The 26,356-nt window shown below is 41.5% G+C and overlaps 1 protein-coding gene across 2 annotated transcripts in view; it reads left to right on the forward strand.

Moving 5' to 3' along the window:
• The window catches only part of grin2ab (glutamate receptor, ionotropic, N-methyl D-aspartate 2A, b), a 150,238-nt gene that overhangs the window by 103,380 nt on the left and 20,502 nt on the right, over positions 1 to 26,356 (forward strand). Inside the window, exons 5-11 of one of the 2 annotated variants that reach the window (XM_088302178.1) lie at positions 5,433 to 5,599; positions 9,063 to 9,197; positions 9,269 to 9,368; positions 12,028 to 12,233; positions 16,896 to 17,010; positions 17,078 to 17,280; positions 23,647 to 23,815. In XM_088302178.1, the coding sequence (XP_088158304.1) occupies positions 5,433 to 5,599; positions 9,063 to 9,197; positions 9,269 to 9,368; positions 12,028 to 12,233; positions 16,896 to 17,010; positions 17,078 to 17,280; positions 23,647 to 23,815 (1,095 nt within the window). The remainder of the gene's footprint in view (positions 1 to 5,432; positions 5,600 to 9,062; positions 9,198 to 9,268; positions 9,369 to 12,027; positions 12,234 to 16,895; positions 17,011 to 17,077; positions 17,281 to 23,646; positions 23,816 to 26,356) is intronic. The other variant, XM_088302179.1, reaches the window with a different exon arrangement.

Below are 26,356 nucleotides of genomic sequence, written 5' to 3' on the forward strand. Positions count from 1 at the left end.
TTAATAAATTCCCTTTAGTTTACCCTTTTCCCTGCTTCCTCGCATTCTGGGACCACCTCCTCCTCGCCCACCGGCGATCGAATCCTGACAACCGGAAGAGAGTGCTGCTGACAGTATGCCTTGCTAAAAATTTAGCGAGGTCGATGCGTCTTCTTTTAAATGAATGGACGGAGAAATTTAGTTTCGTTCTGGCTACAGCCAATTCAAAACCAGTGTGCATCATATATTCCAAAACCGTCGCAACATTGCGAAGCGCCACTACGAAACAAAGCACCGCCCTTTAGTGCAACGTTATCCGCTGAAGTTTGAGGTGAGCACACACAAAAACATCGAACTTCGAGTGCAGTATAACCGATTTTTACATTTCCGTTTACAGCCCAGGGGCATGCAAACGAATATTCAGTAAAAGTATCATGGATTTTGGGGAAACATAAAAAAACGTTCAAGTGATGGGTAAGTTGTGAAGGAGTGCTTAAAGGCGGTTGCACAAACATTATTTAAAGGAAAACACAAAGCCCAGATGTGTGAAATAATCTACCAATTCCCAATGGCCTTGACTTCGGTCCAACACAGATTTAAGTCACTGGCAGGGCAGCCACAAACTCATTTTTCTCATTAAGAGATGTTAAAAAAATATTCAAAAGAAAAAGTGGTGTCAAAGCTCATTTTGAATTAGTTTTTCATGAGGACAGCCATTTTTATTGATTGTGTACTGAACATGTTGACCTGGTTTACTTGGATAATTAGGCATTCCGTTTTTTTTTAGGCTCATAACTCTTTGATTTAAAAAAAAAAAAAAAAAGGTAAAAGATGTTAACTCAATGCTTAGCACTTGATATAGTTCTGCAGGATATATTTTACTGTTTTTTCTGGAAGTGGCACCCTTAAATTCCTGGAGCCAAATTTTCTTGAATGTGAAATAAACGCCTTATATTTGTTTGACTGGCAAAGGTGTTTAATGTGAACATTGCTAAATATTTACTATATAAGTGCGCTCTGTTGAAATGACTAAATATTGAAACTATATAAAAATGTGAACATAGGCTAGACATTTCGGGAAGTTGGACTTTGGTTCGGTCCTTTTAATTGGAAGAAATTTTAGTCGTGGACCTCTGTGACTTTTAATTGACTACCTCTGCTCTAGTCCCTTCAGTTTTATTTCTATTGCCTTCTTTTACACTCCTATTCTGTCCTGTACACTCCTGTCCATTAAGGTGATTTCTTTCTACTGTCCTTCTCTCACCTTTTTCTTTCCTTTCATTCAATTTCTGTCCTTCCAGTTCCTCTTTTTCCTTTCCCTGCATTTTCTTTTGATTCCCTACTCTTCCCTGACCTTCCCTTTTAGCTCTGTATTTGTGTCCTTTATTTGATTTCCTTCCCTTTGCTTTCTTCCTGATACTGTCCTTCACTTTCCTTTGTGTCAGCCACTTTCCTGTAATTTTTTCTCATTTCTCGTACTTTTCTGATCTTTACTTTTGCTTACTCTTCTTTCATTTCCATTTTCATTCCTATCTTTTCCCATTGTATCCCTTCATTCAATGTCCTTTTTCCCTTCCATTCCCTGTCCATGTCCTATGCTTCTTGTTCTTTTTTGTTCCATTTTGCTTTCTGTTCAAATCTTGTCCGGTACACTCCTGATGTTTACTTCATTATTTTGCATACCTCTCTGACCTCAAGTATCCTTACCTCCCCTTTGATCTCTTGTTTGCCTTTGTTTTTTTCCTTTCCTTTGCTTCCACTTGATCATTTTCCCCATTTCCCATCCTGTCTTGTCCTATATTTTTCTTTCCTGTCTCCCCATTTCCGATGCTTTTTCATCCGTTGTTTCCCATCCATCTTTCCTTTCCTTTCATTCCTTGTTTCCTTTCCTTGTGTTCCCTTTCCATTCCTTTCCTTTCCTTTCCTTTCCATCCAGTCCCATCACCTCGCGTGCGAAGCGGAATTTGACCCAGAAGTAGACATGACATGGAAATTGAAAAGTAAAAGTCTTTATCTAAGGAATTATCAAATACCTATATAAAGCAAGGGTGGATGGACACTAAGGGATCATTGACAGAAAAACTGGACAAAAACTGACCAGAGCTTGAATAATAACTGGAGAAGGGGCCACTAAACCAAAGTCATTGTCAAAATCTGAATCAGAGATGGGGTTATGGCCATCTTCTCAATCAGAAAAATCTGAGCCTAAAATGGTAAATAGGCTGTCACTTGTATAGCGCCTTTCTACCTTCGGTAGTCAAAGTGCTTCACACTATTACCTCATCTACTGATTGATGACATATCATCAGAAGTAACTGGAGGTTCAATATCTTGCTCAGGGATTCTTCAACATGGTCACAATGGGGAGATCAAACCCACAACCTCTCAGTTGAGAAACGACCACTTTACCACTCTCTGAGCCACGCCGCAGCCCACACAAAACATTGGGCTGTAAAAAAAAAAAAGTGGGAACCTGAAAAACTAGGACAAGTAAATGACACATGAGAGAGATGTGATGGAAAAAACAGACAGACCCAAAGGGCGTGGGGGTGGTCGGCAGTCTGAAGGGACCTTGGGACTTGTGAGGCATGGCTGACCCATCGAAGAGAAGCGACACATGAGGGGTTCCCGGTGAAAAGGCAAAGCAGCAGCCGCTTTGACAATAACTTCCCGATTGGAGGTGGAGGGTTGATTAGAAGCAGCTGGTGACATCTGCGGCTCGATGGATTGGATCTCAGTCTGTTGGGTCGCTGACTGGTAAATACGAACAGTTTCGTGAGGAGCGGAATTTGGACCCAGAAGCAGACAGGAGACGAAAGTGGTTCAGTAAGTCTTTATCTACCAAAATACAAAGTAACTACCGAGAGCAGGGGAAGATGCAGAAGACATGGAAGAATGCTGACATTCTCACTCGAAGAAAGCTTGACATACTGACTGACAATGTTTTACTGAGTCACTCGCGCTTCAATACTGTACGGCATCTGGCCCTTATGACAAAACTGACAACAAATGACATTAAGATCCTGTACCTAAACGAACAACCAGTCACAAAATACTTTCTCTCCTTTTCCTATCTTTTGCTGTCGGTATCTTCACCTTGTTTCACTTGATCTCATTTTCTGTGCTTTCTACACATTTCCCTTTTCATTTTTTCCCTTTTTCTTTTACTGGTTTTATCCCTCTTTTCTTTTGTCCTCGTTGCTATTATGTTCCACTTGATTCCTTCATTCTTTTCCTCATCACTCCTTCTTTTAACAACGTTCCATCATGTTGTATGCAATCGCATTGCAAATTCAGTCCTTAAAACCGCAGATAGAAATGCACAAAAATTGTAGAAAACGATTCATCTATTTGTGGCGCATCGTCCTTGGCCTTGCATGGCGTGTTCAAGGTTAAAGGTGTGTGCGTTGGGTATGTCTGTGTGTGTTCTGTGCGCACCCGCAGGCATGAGTGCACCATTGCTATCGGGAACCAGGTGACGATAAGCCTGTTGCCACACAGGGATTCTTCTTCTTCTCTAAGCCCGAGTACAAAGTCTCACCTACAGCGAGACACACACGCATCAACACGCGCACACGCACACGCACACAGATGCAGCGACATAGATCTTTTTGAAGCACAATTTCATCCTCTCTCTGCTCATATGTGATGGGAGGCTGTCGGAATCTCTGCAGGGTCGCCTCTCAGTGTGTATTATGTCTTGTTTTGTGTGTGTGCGTGTGTTTGGTGGCCACCACTTGGAGGCACAACACAGTGATGGGCTCACACACACTCACACTCTCAACACACACTGACACAAAGGTAAAGGTAGACAGGAGCTGACAACTGATTTTGTTGTGAAGCCTTTGATGCGAAATATGTTATAGTCTTGGCGCGTGTGTGGGGGTGTGTGTGTGTGTGTGTGTGTGCGTATGCGCGCATTTGTACATGTGAGACTGTTGCGTACTATTGTACCCACTCTGCGAGGAGGGTTTGATGTGTAGTTGCAGTTTTCCCTCTTCACCATGCCGACTCACTTGCAGCAGGTGTTTAGAAATGTAACAGGCATCACAAAGAGGGAAAAAAATCCAAATAAAAAGCCAGAACAGAGTTAATCCATTTGGCTCAAATATCTCAGTCGGAAGAGTTTCTCCTTTAAGAAGGGAAAGTCAAGAAAGTGGATGTGAAAGTGTTCAAAGTCAGCATTTGGACGTCTGAGAAGGTGAAAAAAAAAAAAAAAAAGCAATATTAATAAAAGTGTAGAGTCAGCTTTTTTCCCTGAGCAAAACTTTTGGAAACAAACATTTTCCGGGAGGTCATGTAAAAACTTGAAGTGTTGGACAAAAGTATCAGAAAGACTCAGCAAGCTACAAATGCAGCGATTGCTCAGTTGCCTTACCAATCACGAAAGGCAGCAAGCAGTGATTGGTTGGTTTTGCCTTGTCAATCATTACCAGTAATGCTAAATATTGGTTGGCTGCATAACTTATTCGTTATTGGTCAGTCTATAGGTCAATCGCAAATTGGACATTCTGTGACCCGTTGCCAAAATTGGTTGTGATGGGTCAGTCTTCATGTTAATTGTTTCAAAAAAGAACCAGTGCTTGATTGGTAAGTTGCATTACTTACTCGTCATTGTCAGTCTGCATAGTTTTTAGAAAGAAAAAAAACAGTGTTGGAGTGTTTAACTCTGTGTAGTCATTGGCCAACCAACATGTCAATCTTCGTTATTTCACTTACTAGTCACTCTTCATGAGTTACTTTGTCATTGGCCAACCAACATGTCAATCTTCAGTCTATATGTCAGTCATCACACGACGGTCAAATTTTTCATTCATGCTTGCCACAGTCGTTTGTCAGTCTACATGTCAGTCATTACATGCAGAATTTGTGATGGGTCAGTGTTTCCACTCACTCTTCATGCAGTCGTTGGTCAGTCAACTTGACCATCATTACATGGACTGACTTAATATGACAAACCTGTAACTGGTTCACTCTTCATGTAGTCTTTTGTAAATCTTCCCGTCATGGCAAGAAGAACTCGATTGATTGCCGCTCTTCAGTCTTACTGGTCTTGCAGCCATTGGTCAGGCGACACATCATGCGCAACCGGTTCTGAGCAATTGTAACCAGTCGTATGTTTGCAGTCAAGTCTGGACGAGAAAAATGTGTGCCAGCCAGCCTGCTAGACAGCAGACCTTGCGGGCCTCATATGACGAACACCGTGTTGCCTGTATGCACAACACGATTTCCAGCGAGTGCAAACAAGACTTTGAAGTTCTCTCGCCATGTTTCCTTTCCTTTCTCTCATTTTCTCTCGGGCTCTTATCATGTACTTAGTGATTACACAATTGAAAATGCTTCTAATTAAATCGGCGCCGCTTGCAGCCACAATTAAATAAATAAAGCTGGAAGCGAGAGGGGAAACATGCTCACGACACTTTCTTCCTTGTTTTTTTTTTTTTTTCATGAAGGATGAGAAGTCAACATTCTTCCAGTTCGGCGCCGCCTTGCAGCAGGAGGCCCTCCTCATGCTGGCCATCATGGAGGAGTACGACTGGCATGTCTTCTCCATTGTCACCTCTAAGTTCCCCGGCTACCAGGACTTTATCAGCACCCTCAGGGTCACCGTGGACCACAGGTAAGTCCACCAGTCAGTCCTTGGCCACTCTTCATGTCAGCCTCGAGGCTTGGTTGTGAGTCAGTACTTGGTTGTGGCACTTAATCTTCACGGATCAAGTCACTGCACAGAGAAGATGTGATCGTTTGGGGATTTAAATACAGTCATTTTTCATGCAGTCATTCACGTCAGTGGTGATAAAAGAACCTGCGATTGGTTCGGGGCTTTTAAATCTTTTTCAAGGCAAGGCAAGTTTATTTTTATAGCACAAATCATATGCAAGCCAATTAATAGAGCTTTACATAAGACATTAAAAGCATGAAAGAGAAAATGTAAAGACATCGCAAAAATCATAATAAAATAATGTAAAACAATTTGATTCAAATGATTAGAACCAAGCATCTGTCTTGATAAACAATAGTGAGCAAATGGGGGTTAAAGCAAGTGAATAAAGGATCCATTCATGAGCATACTGCAGTAAACAATAATGTTTTCACCCCTGATTTAAAGGAACTGACTGTCTGTGCAGACCGAAGATATTCGGGGACTTTGCTCCACAAGTGAAGCGCATAGTAACGAAATGCTGCTTTGCTTTGTTGGGTTCTGGATCAGAGACCACACAATGAACCTGTCCCAGATGACCTGAGGGGTCTAGATGCTTCGAAGGGTACAAGTACATCTTGCATTTACTTTGTATTTCCGTCTTAGACCATTTAGAGCTTTATAGAGTAGTGGCAAGATTTTAAAATCTGTTCTTTGACTCACAGGGAGTCGGTGAAGGGATTTGAGGACAGGTGACATGTGGTACAGTTTCCTGGTGTTTGTAAGGACTCTGGCGGCAGCATTTTGGATCAGCTGCAGCTGCCTGGTTGATTATCATTTATTATAGTGTAAAGGCACCATTACAGTAATCTCGCCTACTGAAAATAAAAGTGTAAAAAATTTTTCTCGTGTCTGGTTGAGACAGAAAGCCCTTAATTTGAGCAATGATTTTCAGGTGGTAAAAGGCAGATTTTGTAATGTTTTTTTAGTCAGGATGTAAACATTAATCAAAGATTGATTTGATATTGATATAAACTGCTTCAAATATTCCTCGATATACAAAAACAAAAGAATCAATTCCCACGCCATGTTAACGAGAGCTACTCTCATGTCTCTGCTTTAAACAAACTTCATACGCTCAATGAACCCGATGTAAACCTCATTTTCTTTGCAGCACGGTGGTGGTAAATGAGCACTTAAAAAGGAAGCTCGCTGCGGGTGATGCTCCACTTCAACCTGTGAAAGTATAAAAGCGTTCTGTGTAATATTTTGGATTCATTGACACCAAACTTGACCTTATATGATCACTTCCACTAAATCAAAACTAGCCAGGCTGAAGTGGACAAAAGCAAGAATGTGCACACAAACACGGACTGGTTATATTTCGAACATTCAGCTGCGCTAAGGTTTTGTCAAGTGTCTGGTGGCAGTTGGTAGCCAGGCATGGATGTTTACACCCCACCTCCAACGGTTAACAAACAGCAGGTGTTAAAATTGGCCGCAATTAGCTTTTGGCCGCTAAACAGACGATGTTAGCACAACAAAATTAGCTTCTTACTGTTGATTTGGTGTCGCCGGTTGCCACTCATGCAGTCAAGTATGTTCGCGTCCGCCATCGCTTGGAGCCAATTCATGAATCTGTCAGCGTGGTGGGGTGAGTCAAACCCTGAAGGTGATCTTTTTTTTTTAACGTTCTGCGTCACGGATCGACATGTGTTTTAAATACATACATACCATACAATACACCAACAGCTGGAGCTGTACGAAAGTGCTTTCCATATGGTGTAATATAAATTAGCGGGAAATTAGCATACAAATTAAAAGACAAACAAAAGATACCAGAAGAACAGCGACAGTTTCATGTTGAGTCGAAAGCTAAAGAATAAAAATGTGTGTTCAAATGAGTACTAAAAGAGGGGGCTTGCCTAACATTCAATGGAAGAACTGGCACCAGAAAAGGCGCGATCCCACCTGAGGCTGCGCTTAGTCCTCGGCACCTCCAGCAGCATTTGGTCCGCAGACCTGAGGCAGCGGCCAGGCGCGTAGGGGTGGAGGAGTTCGGAGTGGTACACTAGGCCAAGGCCCATTAAAGATTTGAAGACGAACAGATGTATCTTTAATATGTAATGACCTATTTACAATTACACTTACAAAAAGCTAATTGGAATGCATTGTATTTGTGTATCTTGGTGACTTATAAAAGTAAAGAGACAAAACATGACCGATGCTGGAAAGACAAATTTTGTGATGTTTTCAGAGGTTGAAGTGGACCGAAGTAGAGATGTCCACATTAAAAAAAAAATCTAATCAAAATCGGAATCTGAAAATCTATTTCAATCAGGGCTTGATTGAATCGTTACATTCCTCCTACTCTTCAGTGGTTGTTCAAATTCAGGTCTGAATCAATAATTAAACGAGATTACACAAGATTTCTGGCTTGAGTGTCAGCTTTCCGTGACATAGAGTTAAGGTGAACACTGATCTTGGACATTTCATTTTTGGGGCCACAAAGAATGGCTTGTCTCTTTTCTGGACTGAGCCGGAGAAAATTCTGATCTGTCCACTCGTTGATTAGATGAATACACTTACTTAAGGAAAGTATGTGATGATGTTGAAATGTAATGTGTGTCATCGGCATAAGGGGGCGGCACGGTGGACGACTGGTAAGCACGATGGCCTCACAGTGAGAGACAGCATCGGGCGTGGGTTCGATCCCGGCTCCAGCCATCCTGTGTGGAGTTTGCATGTTCTCCCCGTGCTTGCGTGGGTTTCCTCCGGGTACTCCGGTTTCCTCCCACATTCCAAAAACATGCATGGCAGGCCGATTGAACACTCTAAATTGCCCCTAGGTATGAGTGTGAGCGCGGATGGTTGTTTGTCTCTGTGTGCCCTGCAATTGGCTGGCAACCAGTTCAGGGTGTCCCCCGCCTACTGCCCGAAGATAGCTGAGATAGGCTCCAGCACCCCCGCGACCCTAGTGAGGAGAAGCGGTACAGAAGATGGATGGTGTCATCGGCATAAGTATGTGAGAGATATTGAGATGCTCCATAATCGTAGCAAAGGACGGCATATAGATATAAAATAGGGGTGGTCCAAGAATGGACCCTTGTGGAAACCCGCATGTGTTAATTGTTAAACTCATGACTACCAATTGATGCAAAGCTGTCCCTATCTTATGAGCTAGTAACAATTTAACACAGTGCCAATAAGTCCCACCCACCGTTCTAGTCTGTGACTTTCATTTAGTTATTGGCCAGTCTACTTGTCAATCGGCACAATCTGAGCTTCAATTTTGAAGTCATTCTTCTTGCAGTAATTGTTCAGTCAATGTGTCATTTGTTACATGAGGAATGTATAATTGCTTGGTGCTTTTAACCATCATGGTCAATCAAGAGTCGCACGTTTTTGCTGCATAATTCAATTGCATGTTGTATTATTTCAGCTTTGTGCGCTGGGACCTCCAGAGCATAGTTACACTGGACGCCGTGGATGGAGACCCCAACTCCAAGTCTCACATCGCCCTCAAGAGGATCCAGAGTCCCGTTATCCTCCTGTACTGCTCCAAGGACGAGGCCATGTAAGACGTTTTATCACGAGGACAAACTAGATATGAAACTTGATCATCTAGACTCTGACTCCCCCCGACAGCTACATCCTGGAGGAGGCGCGCTCGTTGGGCCTGATCGGAGCTGGTTACATTTGGATTGTGTCCAGCCTCACCACGGGAAACCCAGACTTCACCCCTGAGGTAATGTGTATCAATTATTCTTCTCTTGTCACCATAGTACAATTCATAAAATTGTAATCACTATCACCATTTTGGCAGCCACATTTTGGGTCATATTTACATTTTCTATGGAAGCTCTGTTAAATAGCTAGTCAAGCATTTTCTCAACCAGGAGTCAGGTAACCACCAGGGGGCGAACCCATGGTTAAAGCATCATTAAGATACCAAACATCAACATCCGTTGTTCAGGGCAAGTGACATTAAACAAGATATTAGAGTTTGTATTCGGTTAGTATTTTTTGCTTTTTTTATTTTCTCCATTATACTTCAACAAATAGCATAGAGCATAGATGGGTACCCTGTTTTGCTGGTCTGCCCTCCCTCCGCGACCTGGACACCCTTACACTTTCATACTTATTCATAAAAATAACTGCCCTACGTCAACGTCTTTGTCCATTTAAAGTGATTTGAAATCAGATTAAAAGCCACAATAGCTAAATTTACCCATAAAAACGGAGTTGTATTTACCTTAGCTGTTTTGGACGAAAAAACGCGGGTCTCCACTTTATTAAATGGCGTAGTATTTTGATTGTAGCACTCAAGAGGGAGGTAGTGAGGGACTTTTGCACTTTGAAATATTCTAAGCAACAGAATATGCTTGGTTACTTACATTCATACAATGACGCAGTCGATGCAAATCATTTGTCAACACGTCATCATGGATGATGGTGTTGCATCAAAACTAAACTAATTACACAACAGCCAACTGAATATCATACTTGCAAATCATGAAACAATAAAATAAAGATTAAAGAAATATAATTGACTCAAAACATGCATTTTAAATGATATTTACACTCCTGAGTGCCACATAGGTGGCTGAGAGCCCATTTGCTGGAACCTAGAAAGCAAATGTTTTATGACTACGACACAATGAAATACAAAAAAAAACAAAACAAAAAAAAGTAGTTGTCACACAAGGCAAATTCACAGATGAAATTGGACTGGCGTCGCACTGTCGTGATGGCTGTATTTGTTGAACTTTATCTCTTTGTTCAAATTAGACGCAACTTAAAATGCTTATTTTGGCTCTCTACTGCTTCTTCACACAACTGCGGGTATACCTTCTCTTAGCTGGCACATGTGCGTGAGAGAGGGCGAGCAAGAGAGAGAAAACAGGAGAGTGAGAGATAGAGAGACAGTAAACAAGAGTTACGTTTTCTCCGTGTGCAAATATTTGAATTCTATGTACACTGTTCTTAAAGGGACCTAACATAGCCTTGCTTAGTCCGTACTTTAAAAAAAAAAAAAAACATTCAATTTCAAATGTAAACTTTCAGTCGACAACAGAGGGCAGCAAATAACAAAATGGCAGCACCCTGAGGTAAATCAAGCCAAATCAATACATCTGCTTAATTTCTATTTAAGTGCAATATTCATCAGAATATCACATCACTACACAGAACATGTTATTGCAGAAAGTGTTGGCCTTTAAGTAAAAGTACAGATACTTGTGCATGAAAATACTCTGGCAAAAGTAGAAGACTTGGATTTTTACTATAAATTATATACAATACCCATTTTGATTAAAAAAAATTAATAAATAAAACAACTTACAGCACAATTTTGATTAACCCAAATAAGCCAAAGAAAAAGCAAAAGGGACAAGTCGATCTTTGCTGTTAGCAGAGCTGAGCACTGGACCCTTTTTTGCCGGTCAGTCCCCCACCCTACGGCCGTGATCTTGGTACTGTTCCGGCCTCAATCCTCCGGGCCCCTCAACCTCTCAAAAAAAATAAATAAATAAAATAAAATAAAATAAAAAAGGGTCCATGCGTGACACCGCCGCAGGAGAGAAGCTAATGGCAGAGGTTTATTTAAACATCATTAGAATCAGAAATCAGAAATCCCTTTATTGTCATTGTACAGTGTGCAACATGAATAGAGAGCTCCCCTCTCCAGAGCATCCATCCATCCATCCATCATCTTTACCGCTTCTCCTCACTAGGGTCGCGGGGGGTGCTGGAGCCTATCCCAGCTATCTTCGGGCAGTAGGCGGGGGACATCCTGAACTGGTTGCCAGCCAATTGCAGGGCACACAAAGACGAACAACCATCCGCGCTCACACTCATACCTAGGGGCCATTTAGAGTGTTCAATCGGCCTACAATGCATGTTTTTGGAATGTGGTGGGAGGCCCGGATTACCGGATGTCAAAAGAAGGAAATACAGGAACGCTTGAACGCACACTGCTGTCTCATGTCTCTTCGTACACAAACAGTTGGTCGTGGGGTATAAATGGGCGTCTGGCCGGGCCGGACCAATTCGCCCCTAGGACAAACTGTCCTGCTCTGGTCATTAAGTCCAGCACAGATTTTTTTCTGTGCTACATTGCTAAAAAAAAAAAAAAAAAAAAAAAAAAAAGAAAAAGACAAGCACGCGCATTCAGCACTTTAGTGAATGCACTTTGTAGGTTTTTTGGCAGTGAATCTACAGCAGAAAGATCAATACCAGCTTGATTAATCACAATAAGCTGCTGTCACTTAGCTTCACTTAGCATAGTGACACCAAAGAAGATGAATAACAACACTAATTGACGCGATTTGCATCCCAATGAAGGAAAAACTGCTGATCGTGCTTTTAAAATGCTGTGCTTCAATGTCTTTCTGCTGCCCGTCCAGGCATTTCCTCTGGGCATGATCTCTGTGTCCTACGATGATTGGGAATACCCGCTGGAGACGCGGGTGCGGGACGGCGTGGGCATCATCTCGTCAGCCGCCACTGCCATGCTGCGAGAGAAGGGTGAGCTGCCCGAAGCGCAGGGCAGCTGCTACAGTACGCCGTCGGACCGTAGCCCGGGCAAGCTGCCGCCCAGTGCACTGCGCAGGTGTGTTTTCGATATAATATTAATGTTAATAATGCTGCCTAAATGGGTCTCCAATCAAAGTGAAAGTAATCAGAACAGAAACATTGTGAAATTTGTTCTGGTTTGCTTTATTGTCTCTAACGTTGATATCGACACTATTGCAAAGGCTGTGACTACTACTGCTGCTTAGATGGGCTGCAGGAAAATGTCAACAAAAAAGCAACAAGTTGCAGTTTCATGAAGTAAGCATCGTGTCGCTAATGTCAATGTCATCTGCTGCGTAGTACTTATCCTGCATACACACAGTTTGTTCCTATTACGACCTAGCTGGGCTAGAGAAAAATATCCACAATAGTGAAGTTAGTTGTAGTAAGCCTACGTTAACATAAAAATGTTGCACAATAAAGTAAACAAAACAAACTACATTTAATTTGGGGAAGTAAGGATAACTCTTCAAGCATTGATAACAGTGTGGCGGCATTTCTCTTAATGTTGCCACCACCAAAGTTGAGTCGTTTCAACTGCAAGTTTTACTGCGTTGTTACTAGTGCTGCATAAACGGGTTGTTGAAGAAAGTAAACATGAAAGAGACAAGGTGGCGTTTGGTGTGTCGCGTGTGTGTTATCTTCGCTTGACTGGACGCATAGTCGGGATTAAAGCGGCTTTGTTCTCCTTTCCTTGTTTCTTGTCTCTGTGGGTGGCACACACACACGCATGCACAACCACACACCAGAATAAAAAACTGTGTCTTTCCTGTGATGAGCATACATGGTTTTCACTACTTAGCAGCAACCAGCAGGAAATGCAATGAATTCAGGCGCAACCAACATCATTCCTAAACTGGGTACTACTGTATTTATACAAACCCAAACCCTAAGTTTAAAAGTAAATGAAAAAAATTGACTACTTAGTGCACCAAACTTCACTTTGTCTCCTTTGTGTTTACTTGAATTTTTTTTCAGCAGCCTGTTTCGACGGCACTGGTAACTACTTTGCAATAGTAACACAACTGACTTGTTGCGCTACGTCTTAAAGTTATGTTTAAGATTCATTTCACTATTTGTTGGCAACCAGCAGGGAATGCAGTCGATTTAGCCCCAATCACGATGCTCCCTAAACATCCAAATCGGAAGTCACAAAGAAAATTGTGAAATTTTATGACAATTTTTAGATGACGACAATACATATCAACTACGGCAACAGTGATGATATCAATGTGAAAGACCTGACACCTCGTTCCTTCGATGCTTACTTTCTTAGGCAGCCCGTTTTGGCAGCGCTAATAATGACATAATACAATTTACAGTAAGTTATGTAAGTTAGTAACATGATACTACACCAAATTATACCCATTTGTTTCAGCCATAAAGGCAGCAACTGTAACAACATAATCCTGTTTAGCATTACTGCTTACATATATTCATACAAGTACAGCTGTTTTGTCGCTATTTGTCTTAATGACATGTAGGCATAATGGATTTCATTGCTTGGCATGATCCAAAACAACTACAGCTCACTTCAGCGGCCCGTTTATGCCGCGCAAACAGTACCAAGGTCTTGTGGCTTGTCTTTCAAAGTCACGTTGCTGATTTATGAGGGACTCAGTTATGACAGGATCGTCCCACCGCCTCTCCTATTAGCACGCGCTACCAAATATATCAAAGCACATTTCAATATCGCCGATGCTGACAGCGTGATCTGAAATTACTCCTTTAACGCTCCCTTCTCTGTAGCCACCAGCTCATTTATCTTGCAAACTTATTACATTGAATTTGCATATTTGTCACAACAACTGAATGGCTATTGCACCTAAGCAAGTTTGTGCAGCAGCTTTTTTTTTTTTTTTTTTTGCCGAGTCCCATTTTCCATTTCAACTTTTTTTTTACATTTAATGGAGCAGCTGAAGTGTGCAAAACTTTAAACCCGAAGCACTTTTGTATTTTTCCGAAAAAAGATGTTCCCTAACGCAAAAATAAAATGCCTGAGGCCCATTTGACTTTTGACTATTTATACTTTTGGGGGAAAAGTGCTCGCACAACAGTGCAACACAAATATCTTAATAATAGAATACAGCACACAAACTGTGTGGGAAGACACAGAGGACAAGAGGTGAATGATGCCTGAACGGGCTTCTGAGCAACTCAAAAGTCAAAGGAACAAGGTAAAATTTGATGCAGTCAAAGTCTGACATCTCTAATGTTTAAAACTAAGAGCGGCAGTACCGAATCATGTCTCTAATGTTGACATTAACAATGTCACATACTATTTACAGTCAGGCCAATGTAGTTCATGGCACTGACTAAACAGGCTGCTGAAGACAGTAATTATAAAATAAACTAGGTGAAATTTGGTGTCATAAGTATCATTTTTGTAATGTTGATGTCAACAATGCTGCATAGTTCTACATTGTTTCTAGTTTCGCAGAAAAGAGGTATGGAAGTAAGTGAATATAAAACCAAAAATGTCACGTGTCGATAATGTTCTTATTAACAATATTGCAGTCAGAACTCCAATGGTAGCTGATGAAAGTACATGTATAAATAACAGAAGCAAGGAATGTTTGGTGTGGTTAGCATCATGTTGCTAATGTCAATGACATCAGCTTGTTGCAACATGTTGTAAAGGTAGCCATATGACTTACTGATATTTACGGATACTTACTAATTTCCCGCCGCCTCTCCTATGAAAGATAAAGATGTCCTTTTATAGTCCCACAATGGGGAAATTTGCACAACCTACCATGTATATCAAAGCGCATTTCAATATTGTTTATTTAATATCTACCTTAACGGGTTGCTTATGTGGTAAGTCATCTAAAAATGATCAAACTTGACAATTTTCCTTTTGACTTCCTACTTGGATTTACGTAGCAGACCTTTTAGGGAGCATCGTGGTTGATGCTAAATCAACTGCATTCCCTGCTGGTTGCCAACAAAAGTGAAATGAATCTTTCTTACATAGCTTTAAGACATAGCTCAACAAGTCAGCTGTGTTACTATTGCAAAGTAGTTACCATTACATTACAGCAGGTCGGAACTACTACTGCCTAGATGGGCTGTGGAAAAAAGAAAGAAGTGGCAGTTTTTTAAGCATCTTGTCCGTAATGTTGACTTCAACAATTTTGAGTGGAACAATCTATAACTAGTCATAAGCCATTACTCTTACTGCCTTAAAAGATCTGCTGAAGAATGTAAATGGTAAATGAGCTGTCACTTATATAGCGCTTTTCTACCTTTGGTACTCAAATAAAAGCAAACTGATGTATGGTATGGCCGGTAGCAGGTCGCTAACATTGACATCAATCATTGCATAGTATTCCGTGCACTCTAAGTGGGGGTAAGGCTTCCTAAACGGGATACTAAAGAAAGTATCCATGAACACAACAAGCTTAAATTTGGTTTGGTTGGTTCAATTATCTAACATTCATTATTAGTTACATTGCAAGCATACTGGGAAGTGCTATTTTTTTGCTCTTGCTACCTAAAAGGGCTGCTGAAGAAAGCCAATAGTGTCTTACTGTATTGTATAGTGAAATGTATCAATAACTGCTTGTGCTCCTGCGTTACTCCAGCTAGTTTGCGTGTCTGTGTTTTTGTTGACATGCACGAATGTGTGTGCGTGTGCATTCTTGTGTGTGGTTTTTGAGTAAGACTGAGTGAGGCTGCGACTCTGAGAAATCAATGTTGAGTGTTGACGGGTTAGGTATGTGCCCTCTGACTCGTCCGCATCCCCCACACACACGCACGTGCACGCACACGCACAAACTCTCGAACACACGCACGCATACGCACACACACAGTGGGTGAAGGTAGCATCGATTTGAAGAGGATCTTTCACTCCCGCTGTGATTACTACTGATACTTTATTTCAAAGTTAGCTATTGCATGTTAATGTTCACAGACACACACAAACACACACACACACACACATAAATATACAAACAAGAAGCTATTATGAAAAGTATGACATCTGTGTTAATAAGAATTTACTTTAACACGTACTACTAAGGGTGGCACGGTGGACGACTGGTTAGCACGATGGCCTCACATCCCAGCACCCCCGCGACCCTTGTGAGGAGAAGAAGTAAATACAGAGTAAATTAAGTTTTGTGTGTCAAAATCTGGAAAACAAACAAATGTCTTTGGTTGTCTTAAAGCTGTGAAGACATGGGTTAGAATGTTTGTTCGTAACCAGCAGGAAATTAAATTAATTCAGGCCTTTACTACCTAAACAGGCTGCCATACACATCCAAACAGGAAGTCGAAAGAAAAAGTGTTTTTTTTTCCAACTGATTTTAGGTCATTTATTACACCAATAAATGTAGGCATAGAGCATTACACTAATTGATAGCTGCCAGCAAATGCTGTTGATACAGGCCCAATCATAAGCCTACTCTATCAATCCAAACAGGAAGTAACTGTGTGGGATTTGGTGAAGATTTTTGGAACACTTTCCATACCAGACATATAATTGTCTTACTTTCCGTTTTTTCAGCAGCCCATTTGGGCAGCACTACGAACTACAAATCATTGCTTAAGTACATTCTGATTGGCTCAGTTCTCTTGTTGTATACGTCTAGAAGCAATGGTGACATAGACACACATAGATAACAGCCCGTTAAGGCACCACGTCACATGTTCACACACGCAAATAACAGCATCTGTGATCTGGTGGTCCCTGTAGACACATGATGCACGTGTGGAACGACGGCAGAGATTTGTCCTTCACACCTGATGGTTACCAGGCCAACCCCAAGCTGGTGGTCATCGTCTTGAACAGCGAGAGGACGTGGGAGAAGGTACAAAGCAGATGGAATTCCATTTTGCGTTGTATTGATTTAATACCACCGTTGTTTTTCTTCTCAGATGGGTCGCTGGGAGAACGGCACGTTGTCGTTGATGTTCCCTGTGTGGCCTCGCTACAACTCACACGGCGACGAGGACGCTGATGAGAACCACCTATCCATCGTCACGCTGGAGGAGAAGCCCTTCGTCATCGTGGACAACGTGGACATCCTCACCGGGACCTGCATGAGGAACTCCGTGCCCTGTCGCAAACATGTCAAAGAGTAAGGAGTGTCTTTTCTGGCATGGCTTCTGGAGTTATTTTTTATCCATGACAGGCATGCCAACCAAATTTCATGTTGCTCCATGAGTAAAACTGGCTTTGCATGAATTTTCCAAAAGGTATGATTTGCTTCACCAGCCCACCCACCAAAATTGACCCTAAAGGGATGATTTTTGCCAAGATAGTGGACTAGCTTCATATTTCTAGCAATGGGTTCTTGAGACTTTTTGTGGGTCTTCTCAGGACAGACATGACCACCAAATTTCATGAACCGGCTTTGGGGGCTAATTTATTTTGACACTGGGTGTTTTTCAAATCTAGCATAGAAAATGTGACCTAAAATTGCCACTTTGAGCCAAAGTTGCAGACTGTATGTTTCAGGACTTGGCTTCTTTTGTGCGTTTACTCACGATAAAAAAGTCTACCAAATTTCATGATATCAAGTTTGACTAGCTTAAGGAACTGCGTTTTCAGCAAAAAAAAAAAAAAGAAAAAAACATGTGACGTGTTATCAAAGCAAACATATGAGCCTTGGGATTAGCCAAAATACCGGACTTCTAATGTGTTTTGAGTCAAGTCAAGTCAAGTCAATTTTATTTGTATCGCCCTTAATCACAGACAGTCTCAAAGGGCTTTACATAGCCACAATCGACATCCCCGATCTTAACCCCCAGGAGGGCAAGGAAAAACTCACAAAACCTCATTAGGGGAAAAGTGAGAAACCTTGAGAAGGGACCACAGATGGGGGAATCCCCCTTCCAGGATGACCAGGCTGCAATGGATGCCAACTGGGCAACATTTGACACATACAATGATGCTATGCAATAATAGATGAGATAATATAAGAGTCAATTGAATGAAGTGCTGCAGGAAGATGACTTCAGTGGAGTGGGTCCTCATCCAGGGCCGTAATATCCATGGCAGCATATCCGAAGATGAGCCTTCGATCTTGTACCGGTCAGTTGGTGTAAATTCAGTACAGCCACTTCCAAGTGAATCGCCATCACCTAATTCGGGGAATTGGGAACAGAAAAGAAAGAACAGAAATAGCAAACAGGCCAACAAGTAGTTCAATGAAGTGCTGAAATATAAGGAAATCAGAAAAGGCGCTGCATGAAGACAACTTCGGCAGAGCAGGTCCCTTCCCGGTTCGTCAGTGCCGTAATCTTCAAAGCCTGTCCCCATCACCTAATTCCCAAGCAGGGGAAGGAGGGGGCAGAAAAGAGAAGAAGCGGCAGTAAACAGGCCAACAAATAATTAAATTAGATGCTAAAGTATATAAATAAATTGATCAAATGTCGCGCTGCAGGAAGACGACATCACTGGAACAGGTGCATGCCCAGTTGGTCAATACCTTAAACTTCCTAGTGGGTCACCGTTACCTAATACCCCAGCCGGGGGAAAAGGGGGGAGAAAAGAAAAGAAAAGAGGAAAAAAAAAAGCGGCAGTAAACAGGCCAACAAATATTTCAGCTAAATGCACAAGAGTATAAATGCGTCTTTAATAGTGTTTTGAACATTTCTACTGAGGTGGCGCCTCTAATATCTGAGGGTAGTGCATTCCAAAGCATTGGTGCCCGAATAGAGAACGCTCTGCGGACTTCTTTTTGGCTCGCGGGATCACTAAAAGACCAGCATTTTGTGAGCGAAGGTTTCGGGACGGAACATATGGTACCACGAGGTCAACGAGATAAGAAGGTGCTAAGCCGTGCAATATTTTAAAAGTAAGTAGCAGAACTTGCCAATGCAAATTGGCTAATATCGGGGTAATATGATCAAACTTTCTCGTCTTAGTTAAGAGTCTAGCTGCTGCATTTTGAACTAACTGCAGACTTTTAATACTCGACATGGGGAGACCCGAGAGCAAAGCGTTACAATAGTCGAGGCGAGACGTAACAAACGCATGGATTAAGATTTCCGCGTCACACGTTGATAGAATTGGGCGAATTTTAGCAATGTTAGGCAGATAAAAAAACGCAGTTCGAGTTATATTTTTAATGTGCATTTGAAAAGACATAGTTGCGTCAAATATAACACCGAGATTTTTTGTTGAATCCTTTTGGATAATATTACATTTATCGATATTCAGAGTGGTGTCTTTGAAAAGGTACAGATGACGCGCTGGTCCAATGATGAGCATCTCGGTTTTATCTGAGTTAAGACGCAAAAAATTGAAAGACATCCATTGTTTAATTTCGGCAAGGCACGCCTCTAATTTATAGCAGTCGCGCGGATTCGTTATATCCAACGGCATGTATAATTGCGTATCATCAGCATAACAGTGAAAACTAATGTTATATTTCCGTATAATATCACCAAGCGGTAGCATATAGATGCTAAACAATAGAGGTCCAAGTACCGATCCCTGCGGAACTCCACATATGATCTTACAAAGATCCGAAGTCGTATTGCCATGAATTACACGGTGCGTCCTCTCCGACAGATACGAATTAAACCAAGAAAGCGCTGAACCTGAAATGCCAACACACGTTTCAAGGCGTTTTAATAATATGTTATGATCAACGGTATCAAAAGCGGCACTAAGATCGAGTAAGAGTAATATTGATGAGGTGTCGGCGTCCATAGCTATGAGAAGATCATTAGTAACTTTAGCAAGGGCCGTCTCAGTAGAGTGGTCAGCTCTAAAACCCGATTGGAAAGGTTCAAATTGATTATTAGCAGTCATATATTCATTAAGTTGTTGCGCTACGACTTTTTCAAGAATTTTTGCAATAAACGGAAGATTTGAAACCGGCCTATAGTTGATGAGACTCTCTGGGTCAAGGTTTGGTTGCTTAAGTAACGGTCGGATAACGGCGGTCCTAAAAGCTGCTGGTACTACACCCGTGGTAAGTGATAGATTAATTATATTTAAAACAGACGGTCCTCGGGTCGTAAACAGTTCTTTAATTAGTTTGCCAGGAAGCGGATCGAGCACACAAGTTGTCGGTTTTGCTGCACTAACCAATTTTGTTAGGCTCTCAAGAGATATTTTTTTAAATTGACAAAAGGTTATCGGACAGTTATCAGCCCTAATGTCCCTATTAACACCATTTATCGCGGAATTCGACGGAATTTTAAGAACAGTGTCTTTAATCTCATCACGAATACATTCTATCTTCTGAGTAAAAAATTGCATAAAATCGTGAGCTGAATAGGAAGAGCTATCCGAGGTTGGTCGCTGTTGCGTTAGCATTGCTACGGTATCAAATAAATGGATTCTCAATGCCTTTTTGTGGGTCTAATCATGGTGGACGTGTCGACCAAATGCCATGTCCTTAAGTTAGACTCATTTTTAGGGCTGATTTTTCAAAGAAAAAACTCAACAGGTGGCACCTCTTGCGATTTTTTTTTAGATATGTCTACCAAATCATATGTCTACCAAATCATTATGTTACTTAGTCAAACCGGCTTCGGGGGTGGAATTTTCAAATTATTCAGATCGGTTCAGAATCGGAATCAGAAATCCCTTTATTGTCATTGTACAGTGTGCAACGAGATTAGAGAGCTCCCCTCTCCAGTGCAATACAACAATAATTTAATCAAATATATAAATTAGATAATGCCAATATTAAGAAATCGTAACTGTTAGAACAAATCAACCCTATGGCATGGTTTCTGGAGACTTTTTGTGGGTCTACTCATGATTTAAATGCCTCCCCAATTTCATGTCTCTAAATGAAATGTTTGTTTTCGTTTGGGTTGTTTTTGGTTTATGACTAGTCATTACATTCTTGATTTATTCATTCTTCATGAAATTTTTACCAGGAAACACAATTGCAAAACAAGGTGAGTATTTGGGTAAGCTGGGCCCCAAGAAAGCGATTCATTTGTTTTGATAATGACATTTAAATATTAAAGGGTGCAATGCGATTTCTAATTAGTTTCAAATGTTTTCTTGGGGCAATTATCACATATTAGCGATGTGGTTACGGTCATATGACTGGCAGCTAATTAGCGCCGTCTCGCTTGTCGATGACAAACTGTTTCCTGCTCGATTATTTTGCCGTTAGCGCGTCACTGAAGCGCAAGGCTAACAATGAACGGTGCATTTATTCATTGTGATTCACGCTTTTGTGTGCTGCTTGCTTTCCCTCTATTCCGTTTATTAATCACTCTTTTCCCTCTATGGACATATTGTCGCCATCCTATTATCATTCACATTTATATTCCAGCTGTGTGTGCTTGCTGCTTGTGTGCAAAAAGAAATGACGACCACGCTGCTTGTGCTGCATTCATTTGGTAGGCTTTTTTTTTTTGCACTCCATTATGTGTGCAAGAGTGTGACAGGAGATTACTTGGGTACTTTTAAATTGACACCACTTTAGCATGCAAATTGGGTCAAGGATGCTAACGAGACGTAAGGCTATTTCTTACACAAACTTGTGAATAAATCAAGAGCTGCAGGAGACTTCTCGCGGGGGACATCCCAAACTTTCCTCATGTCCCATTTGGAGTGCTGCCATTTCCCCGTGTTCAACCTCGCAGAATTCTCCCGGTGTCTTCCGACAAGGCTTCCTGTTACCTCCCTCTTCCTCACTTGGCCTCCTTTTTCCTCCTAAGTCAGTTTTTCTGGCTTTATCCTCCGGAAGCGCACAACGGCAGCTGCGTGTCCTATCCGGTTCAGCATGGGAGCATGTATCCCGTCTTACTGCGCGGCTGGCTCCTTATCCCATCCGGTTAAGCCGCTGATCTTGTGATCAGGGGGACGGTCTGTGAAAGAAACTCCAGGAGAGCAGAGCAAGACTTCAGCTCCCAAACTTAGCCTCCATGCTCAACCCACACTCAATGACATAAATTCTAATTCTTCACAATTTAGCCCAGTGCTTCTCAATTATTTCCTGTCACGCCCCCCCTACCAAGAAGATTCGCGCCTCCCCTCCACCAATTTTTTTCTTTCTTTGTATATTGATGTTATATTGTCAATAAAATATCCCTTAACAAAGCTAATTGATGAGAAATATAATTTTGAGAACTCTTATTGTGAGGAGCTCAAAACACACGGACTTACATACAGTTCAAATAAAGTCCGGTCTGCTGCAGTGCAAGATAGCTTGGAGCAGGGCATTTAAGTAGCGGAGAAAGAAATCACTTCCTGGACAACAAGCGACAGGGCGACGCTTTTTTTTTTAATCAGTACTACGTGACCTACTGCGTGAACTAGGGGACAAACAGCTTTGACGAGCTCAAACTCGCGTTGTCTGAAATCGCCTTTTTCTGTCCCAAAACGATGCATCCTTTAGCTGTACTACGGCGGAAAAAAAAGCATGTTCCCCAGGGTCCCACGCGCCCCCTTCAGCATCGCACCCCACTATTTGAGAATCACTGATTTAGCCTAACCGATCAATGTAATATCGTATAAAATGTTGCTAATTGAAACTAGCTACTGTGGCTGAATTTGAAAAAAGCATTTTTAAAATTGTGTTTCATGAGGAGTCTCCAAACACCACCGCCATGCTGTCTACACGCTGTGGCTAAAAAAAAGAAAACGTCAGTTTAGTTTCTCCCAACTGTCCATGGTTAAAATTCGGTAGCAAGACACTTTGGTCTTTTGTCTAAAATCTGCCTAATGTGGTTGCTTCAAACCAAAATGTCAGACTTGTGGTGTTTTTTTCTGGCATAGCTTATTAAAATATTTTTGTGAGTCTTCTTTTAATACATATCCCTTCCAGATTCCATGCAGCAAAGAGAAAAAAAAACTATTGAAGGACTGCTTTAAGGGTCGACTTATGATAGATATCCATACAAAAAATTCCTGCTGCTAATTGAAACTGAATTTTCAATTGAAGGACCCCTCAAATAAAGGGAAAAATGAGCCTAAAAAACTAAGGGGGTAGACTTCCTATGTCTGAACAGTAATGAATTCTTGAGACGTTTTTGTTGATTTTGTCATGACATTCCCACCAAATGTGATCCCCCTAAATTAAAATGGTTGTTGGCTCCACTGACCAACGAAGGTCTACACTTTACCAAGTGTCATTCCAGTGTTTGTTCATGCATAGCAGAGCATAACCCTGGATGCCTTTTACGTCACCCATTACGCCATGCGGGCACAACGTCCCGAAAGGTGATGGAACCATTCACACGAGAGAAAACTGTCACATCAAATGCATTGAAACCGCTTTTAACATCTATCACACAATGTCTTTGTGTGTCTCAGGTGTCCCAATGCACACACACTCACGTTGTGTATACATTATCACGGCCCAGCTGAGGCTTCTATGTCCTTCTGCCATTATGTATATACACACACAGTCCCTGGGGTACTTGCGCATCTGTCTACACATCAAGCACAACAAAACTATGATGTTGTTAAATGCGTGTGTGTGCGTGCGTGGGGGGGTGTGTGTGTGTGTGTGTGTTTGCAGTAACAGCACATCGGGGGGCTCGTACATCAAGCAATGCTGCAAGGGCTTCTGCATCGACATCCTCAAGAAGATTGCCCGCAACGTAAAGTTCACTTACGACCTCTACCTTGTCACCAACGGCAAGCACGGCAAGAAGATCAACAACGTGTGGAATGGCATGGTAGGAGAGGTATGGACTAACATGCACACACAGACTACTGCTATGCTGCTAAGACTCACCATAATGGTAGGTTGGTAGGTAGGTAGGTAGTAGGGCTGGGATGATTCACTTTTACGGATCCCGATACTTGGGTGTCGATCCGATACGGATCATGATACTTAAATATTATCAAGTATTAACCTTAAAATATGTACTGAAAAACAGAGGCAAGTGTTCCCCAAGTTTTAACTTAGTGCCATTTGACAAGTCCGACTCTGCTTTTAAGGGCCGCTTCGGGAGCGTCAATGTCGAATAGTGCGCTTCAAAACAACCCAGTTTTCATATCTTGGCGAAATGCCAAATTTGGACTTTGAAAAATCCATCAAACCAACACACAACCTTACTGAGTTTATTTAATGCCGAAAATGGATGGACAGATCTTGAAAAATGTATTACGCCAAAGCACCAGCGAGGAGACTGACTACAACTGACTGTGGGAACATTAAACGTGTCATTTTTGGATATGTGGTGCAGGCATACAACCCAAGTGGCCTTGGTGGAAAAAAATAAGTAATCTACTCTATAAAGACCTAGAAGCAACTAACCTTACACAAAGTCTATCAAAACACATGGTACTTGAGTGTCTTCATGAAAAGACATGACAGAACCTGGCCGTAACCTTCTCATTTCCTCATTCTTTTTTAAGCCAGCCATGGAAAGGCTAATTGTTTTGTGATGTTTTCAGAGCTTGATGTGGGTCTAAGTAGAGATATCCGCATAAATTTTGGGTCTGTTGGTCCTGTTATTTTGACATTATTCGTAACGTAATTAATGGACAAATTGTGATCCATCCCTCGCGTGACTCCCGCCAAGACATGGTGGGAGGAGAGGGGGGCGTGGCCATACTTCTCATTACCAGGAGGTTTTTTTTAACTCCTAGTTTTGTATTGATTTCCCCAAAACAAATTGATAAAATTGAAAATGCCAGCTGATATCATTTTCCAAATGAAAAAAAAAAAAATACATAAATTGAGCTTTATATTGAAAAATGGACCATCTTCGATGGACGATCCCTGTAATGTAAGTTGCTATAGAGGGTAGATAAGTATGTAAGTCGGGAGGTTGGTAGAAATACAAAAATATGGATGGGTTGGTAAGGTAGATAGGTGGGTCGGAAAGGTAGGAAGTTAGGATGTCAAAATTGGTAGGTAAGGTACGTTTGTATGGTAGAAATATACATATTTTATAATAATAATAATAATAATATTCCTTTTATTAGTCCCACAATGGGGAAATTCGAGATTCGAACCCAGGCCTCCTGGGGAGACTGGGTCCGGAACGCGGCGCCTTAGACCACTCGGCCATTTGAGTATTTTGATAGTTTTATGTAGGTTGATATGATAGGTCGGTAGGTTGGTTGAATGTAATAACTGGATGGAAGGGTTGATAAGATAGGTTAGTATGTTAAGTTCAGTATCTAGGTACAGCATGGCCAAAGGTATTCAATTAAAAGTCACAGAGGTCCACGACTAAAATTTCTTCCAATTAAAAGGTCCGAACCAAAGTCCAACTTCCCGAAATGTCTAGCCTATGTTCACATTTTTATGTAGTTTCAATATTTCGTCATTTTCAACAGAGCGCACTTATATACTAAATATTTAGCAATGTTCCCATTCAACACCTTTGCCAGTCAAACAAATATAAGGCGTTTATTTCACATTCGAGAAAATGTGGCTCTAGGAACTTAAGGGTGCCACTTCCACAAAAAAACAATAAAATATCTCCTGCACAAATATATCAAGTGCATTGAGTTAACATCTTTTACCTTTTTTTTCTTAAATCAAAGAGTTATCAGCCTAAAAAAAACGGAAAGCCTAATTATCCAAGTAAACCAGGTCAACATGTTCAGTACACAATCAATAAAAATGGCTGTCCTCATGAAAAACTAATTCAAAATGAGCTTTAACACCACCTTTTCTTTTGAATATTTTTTAACTTCTCTTCATGAGAAAAATTAGTTTGTGACTGCCCTGCCAGTGACTTAAATCTGGGTAGGAACGCACTCAGGGCCATTCGGATTTGGGATATTATTTCACACATCTGGGCTTTGTGTTTCCCTTTCAATAAAGTTTGTGCAACCCCATTTAAGCACTCCTTAACACCTTCCCCATCACTGAATGTTTTAGTTTACTTTTAGTGAACATTCGTTTGCATGCTGTAAACGAAAATGTAAAAATCTGTTATACTGCACTCGAAGTTCGATGTTTTTGCGTGCGCTCACCTCAAACTTCAGCGGATAACTTTGCACAAAAGGGCGGTGCTTTGTTTCGTTGTGGCGCTTCGCAATGTTGCGACGGTTTCGGCGCATATGATGCACACTGGTTTTGAATCGGCTGCAGCCAGAACGAAAGTAAATTTCTCCGTCCATTCATTTAAAACAAGACGCATCGACGTTGCTAACTTTTTAGCTCGGCATACGGTCAGCAGCACTCTCTTCCGGTCTGCTGCGCAATTGGCAGTGGATCGTAAACAAAAGATTTGATTGGCTCAAATCAGTGACGTCTTTTCCGT

This window comes from Idiotropiscis lumnitzeri, chromosome 8 (genome assembly GCF_059441095.1).
Source record: "Idiotropiscis lumnitzeri isolate Australia: NSW breed Sydney's pygmy pipehorse chromosome 8, RoL_Ilum_1.0, whole genome shotgun sequence".
NCBI classification, from domain to species: Eukaryota; Metazoa; Chordata; class Actinopteri; order Syngnathiformes; family Syngnathidae; genus Idiotropiscis; species Idiotropiscis lumnitzeri.